We start from the raw sequence: 4,602 nt of genomic DNA, 5'->3' as shown, positions 1-4,602 counted from the left end.
TGTTTTCCTGGGTCTTCCTAGAACCCTGCGCTGCACCTATAGGGACAGGAAAATAAAAACGTGTAAACCTATAAGACTAAACAGAGTATAGGCAGAAGCCTATACTCTAGTGACCTTAACTCTCCAGTCACTTACAAAAAACTGAGGATCTCTCTGGAGAGGAGGGGCATAGCAGGGGAGGAGTCCAAAGACTTAGCAGTTAAAGTGACAAGACTCCTGAGCCCACTACTATACCCCAATGTCTCGCAGTGTCCCCCAATGGCAGGAAAGAGAAAAGCACATTTAAAAATATAGGCCTGACCTCCATCACCTCTAAACATGCCTAAAAGTCAAATCCTTTTGTAGGAAAGATACAGGCCCTGTAGCCACCTGCTACAGTGGGAAGGCCCCAGTGAATATAGACTCCACAACGTTGGAACCTCATTTTAACACCTCACACTGCAAAACAAAATCTCTTTTTCACATCCTGGCACAATACAAAGTGCATGAGCGCACCTACACTACATTCAGCAACAAAAGTATTGAAGAACTGAGATGTTGTATGTTACTTATAATGTATGTATACTTAGGACAAATGTAGAAAAATACCTTTGATATGGTATTTTATGTACTTAGACAACACAATGTTTTGTTACACCCATTTTGATTAGTTGATTGATAAAACCGTATGAAAGTATATATATTTACTGTCCATTTGTTAAATTTTACTTATTAATATCAATTGTGTTTCCAATATTTGAAGTATTGCAGCAGCATTGTTTCATATCATCATCTATTTATTTATATAGCGCCACTAATTCCACAGCGCTCAACAGAGAACACATTCACATCAGTCCCTGCCCCATGCTTTTCTCTTGTGTGAATTTTCTGATGTTTAACAAGACGTGATTTCTGTGTAAAACATTTCTCACAGTCGGAGCATGGAAATGGTTTCACACCTGTGTGGATTCTTTGATGTCCATCAAGATATGATTTCCTTGTAAAACATTTTCCACACTCAGAACATGGAAATGGTTTCACACCTGTGTGGATTCTTTGATGTCCATCAAGATATGATTTCCTTGTAAAACATTTTCCACACTCAGAACATGGAAATGGTCTCACACCTGTGTGAGTTCTCTGATGCTCAAGAAGATTTGATTTCTGTGTAAAACATTTTCCACACTCAGAACATGGAAATGGTGTCACACCTGTGTGAGTTGTCTGATGTTCAAGAAGATTTGATTTCCGTATAAAACATTTCCCACACTCAGAACATGGAAATGGTCTCACACCCGTGTGGATTCTTTGATGTGCAACAAGACTTGATTTCTGTGTAAAACATTTCCCACACTCAGAACATGGAAATGCTTTCACACCTGTGTGAATTCTCTGATGATCAAGAAGACTTGATTTATATGTAAAACATTTACCACACTCAGAACATGGAAATGGTTTCATAGCTGTGTGAGCTCTCTGATGTTCAAGAAGCTTTGATTTCCGTGTAAAACATTTCCCACACTCAGAACATGGAAATGGTCTCACACCTGTGTGAGTTCTCTGATGTTCAAGAAGATTTGATTTCTGTGTAAAACATTTCCCACACTCAGAACATGGAAATGGTCTCACACCTGTGTGAGTTCTCTGATGATCAAGAAGCTTTGATTTCTGTGTAAAACATTTCCCACACTCAGAACATGGAAATGGTCTCACACCTGTATGAGTTCTCTGATGTTCAAGAAGATTTGATTTCCGTGTAAAACATTTCCCACACTCAGAACATGGAAATGGTCTCACACCTGTGTGAGTTCTCTGATGCTGTATAAGTTTTGATTCATATGTAAAACATTTACTACACTCAGAACATGGAAATGGTCTCACACCTGTGTGAGTTCTCTGATGCTGTATAAGTTTTGATTTATATGTAAAACATTTCCCACACTCAGAACATGGAAATGGTCTCACACCTGTGTGTGTTCTCTGATGTTCAAGAAGATTTGATTTCTTTGTAAAACATTTCCCACACTCAGAACATGGAAATGGTCTCACACCTGTGTGAGTTCTCTGATGTTCAAGAAGACTTGATTTCCGTGTAAAACATTTCCCACACTCAGAACATGGAAATGGTCTCACAGCTGTGTGAGTTCTCTGATGTTCAAGAAGATTTGATTTCCGTGTAAAACATTTCCCACACTCAGAACATGGAAATGGTTTCATAGTTGAGTGAGGTATCGGATGTTTATGAAGAGATGATTTAACCATAAAGCTTTTTTCACCCTCAGAACATAGAAATATAGTATCTGTTTGAGATGTACTATGTGTAACAATATCTGTGTTATCAGGAGAATATTCCTCATGATTAGAGGAATCAGATGATTTATCTGCTCTGTGAAGTATTGGATGTATATTTAGGGTAATTGGGTTCTCTCCTGAAGAATCTTGTGTGATGTTATCTTCTATCTCACAATCTGTATGTCACGGGCACTAGGAGTCTTTACCCAGGGATCACCAGGTGATAGGCTTACCAGAGCAGTATAGGTGGTAATATGGTACTCTGGTAGCAGGGTGATCACGGAACAGGAAATAGCAGATGATGAGATGCTCAGGAAAGTCTATGACTAGCAGCACTGGCAATATGGAGGTAGTAATACACGAGGAACTGTATGGACAAAGGACACGTGAAGGTAGTCAGTGGTCTGCGGTAGCAAGTTGTACCACTGCTATAGTGAGGAGGAATGTCCAACAGAAACGAGGAGGTGATGAGAGTCAGCGGTCTGCGGATAGCAAGTTGTACCGCTGTCTGAGTGAAGGAATGGAATCCAAGTGGAGGTATCCGGGGAGTCAGTGGTCTGCGTTAGCAAGTTGTACCACTGCTATGTGAGAGGATACTGGAACAGGTGAAACTGTAAACAGGAGTCAGTGGTCTGCGGCTAGCAAGTGGTACTACTGAATATATATGTGAGGAGGTGCACGGGGAGAGACTGCAACACAATATATACACGGGCACCTTGACTTTGATCCACAGTAATATGCACAATATAAATGTATAAATGACTGAACAACACTGCCAATATAGAAAGTCTCTTGAAGCAATCCGGCATGAGATAACACAGTCAATGATGGCAGTAGAGTCAGCAGATAGTACACTCCAGAGGAGAACCAACACAGTCCAGCAAGGTATGCAATACACAGCACAGTCAATGGAAAGTATGCATACCGTGGTTAAAGAGAAGGCAGTCAGACAGGAGTGCAGAGATACCTGAAGGGCAGGAGGCCAGCAGGATACAAGTCCCTGGATGGGTGAAGCGGGGGTCTAGCAGGTGCAGCGCACAGGTAGGTAGACCAGCAGGGAACACAGGAAGGCGTGGAGAGCGGATCAGCAGTAGATGGATGAGTAGCGCTGAGAAGTCACAGCAGCGGGTCTCTGCGGGAACACGGAGGTAACCAATAGCAACCAGCAGGTGCAGTAACGATGGGACCCCGGAGCAGAGTTGAACTGGAACAGATGATCACGGAGAGTAGCGGGTAGCAATAGTGGCAGCAGACTCAAGGAAACACGGTAGAGTTGACGAGGACTGAAGACTGAAGCGCACAGAGGCAGCGGATAGGAATCAGCTAGCAGTCACGATGATGAAACACAGACGAGTTGCAGGTTGAAGACTGTAGTGCACGGAGGCAGCGGATAGGAATCAGCCAAACAGTCACGATGATGAAACACAGACGAGTTGCAGGTTGAAGCCTGTAGTGCACGGAGGCAGCGGATAGGCATCAGCTAACAGTCCCAATGATAAATGGTAGAGTTGAAGTGATTAGAAGACTGTAGTGCACGGAGGCAGCGGATAGGAATCAGCTCACAGTCACGATGATACAGTAGATGGTAGAAGTGGTATGGGAACCACAGTAGTAGAAGTGGTTTGGAAACCACAGAGGTAGAAGTGGTTTGGAAACCACAGGAATCAGCAGGGCTGAATAAACAAGGAAACACAGGAACACCTTCAGAGGCTCATGGGGAATGAGACTCCAAGATCAGGCAACGTGGTGTTGACCACAGGTGCTTAATATAGGGAGGTTGCCTGATCTGCCAATTAAGTTAAAGGAACATACACTGAAGGTTTGGAAAGGGCTGCGCATGCGCAGTCCCTCAGGATAGAGGACGTCCACGGTTCCTAATAGTCCGGGAAGAAGCACTCACAGTCCGGTGAGTGACAGTACCCCCCCTTTTAAAGGTGGGCACAGAACGCCTGGAACCGGGCTTGTCCGGATTTTTGGAATAAAACTTCTTCAGAAGGGCAGGAGCATTAAGATCTTCAGCTTTGATCCATGAACGCTCTTCAGGACCAAAGCCCTTCCAATGAACGAGGAAACGGAGGACTCCTCGCGAAATTTTTGCATCCAATACCTCAGTAATCTCGAAATCCTCCTCCTGATGAACTTGAACTGGCTGCGGTGCTGAGGAAGGAGTCGAGAAACGGTTGATGATGAGAGGTTTGAGCAAGGACACATGGAAGGCATTGGAAATCCGAAGATTCTTAGGAAGAAGAAGTTTAACACATACTGGATTGATAACTTGAATGATCCTATATGGACCAATAAAACGAGGGGCGAATTTCATAGATGGAACCT

General features: G+C 43.3%; 1 protein-coding gene across 1 annotated transcript; it reads right to left on the bottom strand.

Annotated features, from left to right (window-relative positions):
• Positions 1-626: 626 nt before the first annotated feature.
• On the bottom strand, positions 627-2,384 carry LOC142108585 (uncharacterized). Its single transcript, XM_075192361.1, has one exon. The coding sequence runs from the start codon at positions 2,239-2,241 to the stop codon at positions 781-783; it is 1,461 nt and encodes a 486-aa protein (XP_075048462.1). The 5' UTR covers positions 2,242-2,384; the 3' UTR covers positions 627-780.
• Positions 2,385-4,602: the final 2,218 nt, after the last annotated feature.

The sequence above is a fragment of the Mixophyes fleayi genome, chromosome 12, assembly GCF_038048845.1.
Source record: "Mixophyes fleayi isolate aMixFle1 chromosome 12, aMixFle1.hap1, whole genome shotgun sequence".
In the NCBI taxonomy this organism is placed as follows: domain Eukaryota; kingdom Metazoa; phylum Chordata; class Amphibia; order Anura; family Limnodynastidae; genus Mixophyes; species Mixophyes fleayi.
This window is presented reverse-complemented; position numbering and strand designations above follow the sequence as displayed.

Coding starts and splice junctions, on each gene's coding strand:
- LOC142108585 (XM_075192361.1), bottom strand. CDS start 2,241: ATGGTTAAATCATCTCTTCATAAACATCCGATACCTCACTCAACTATG.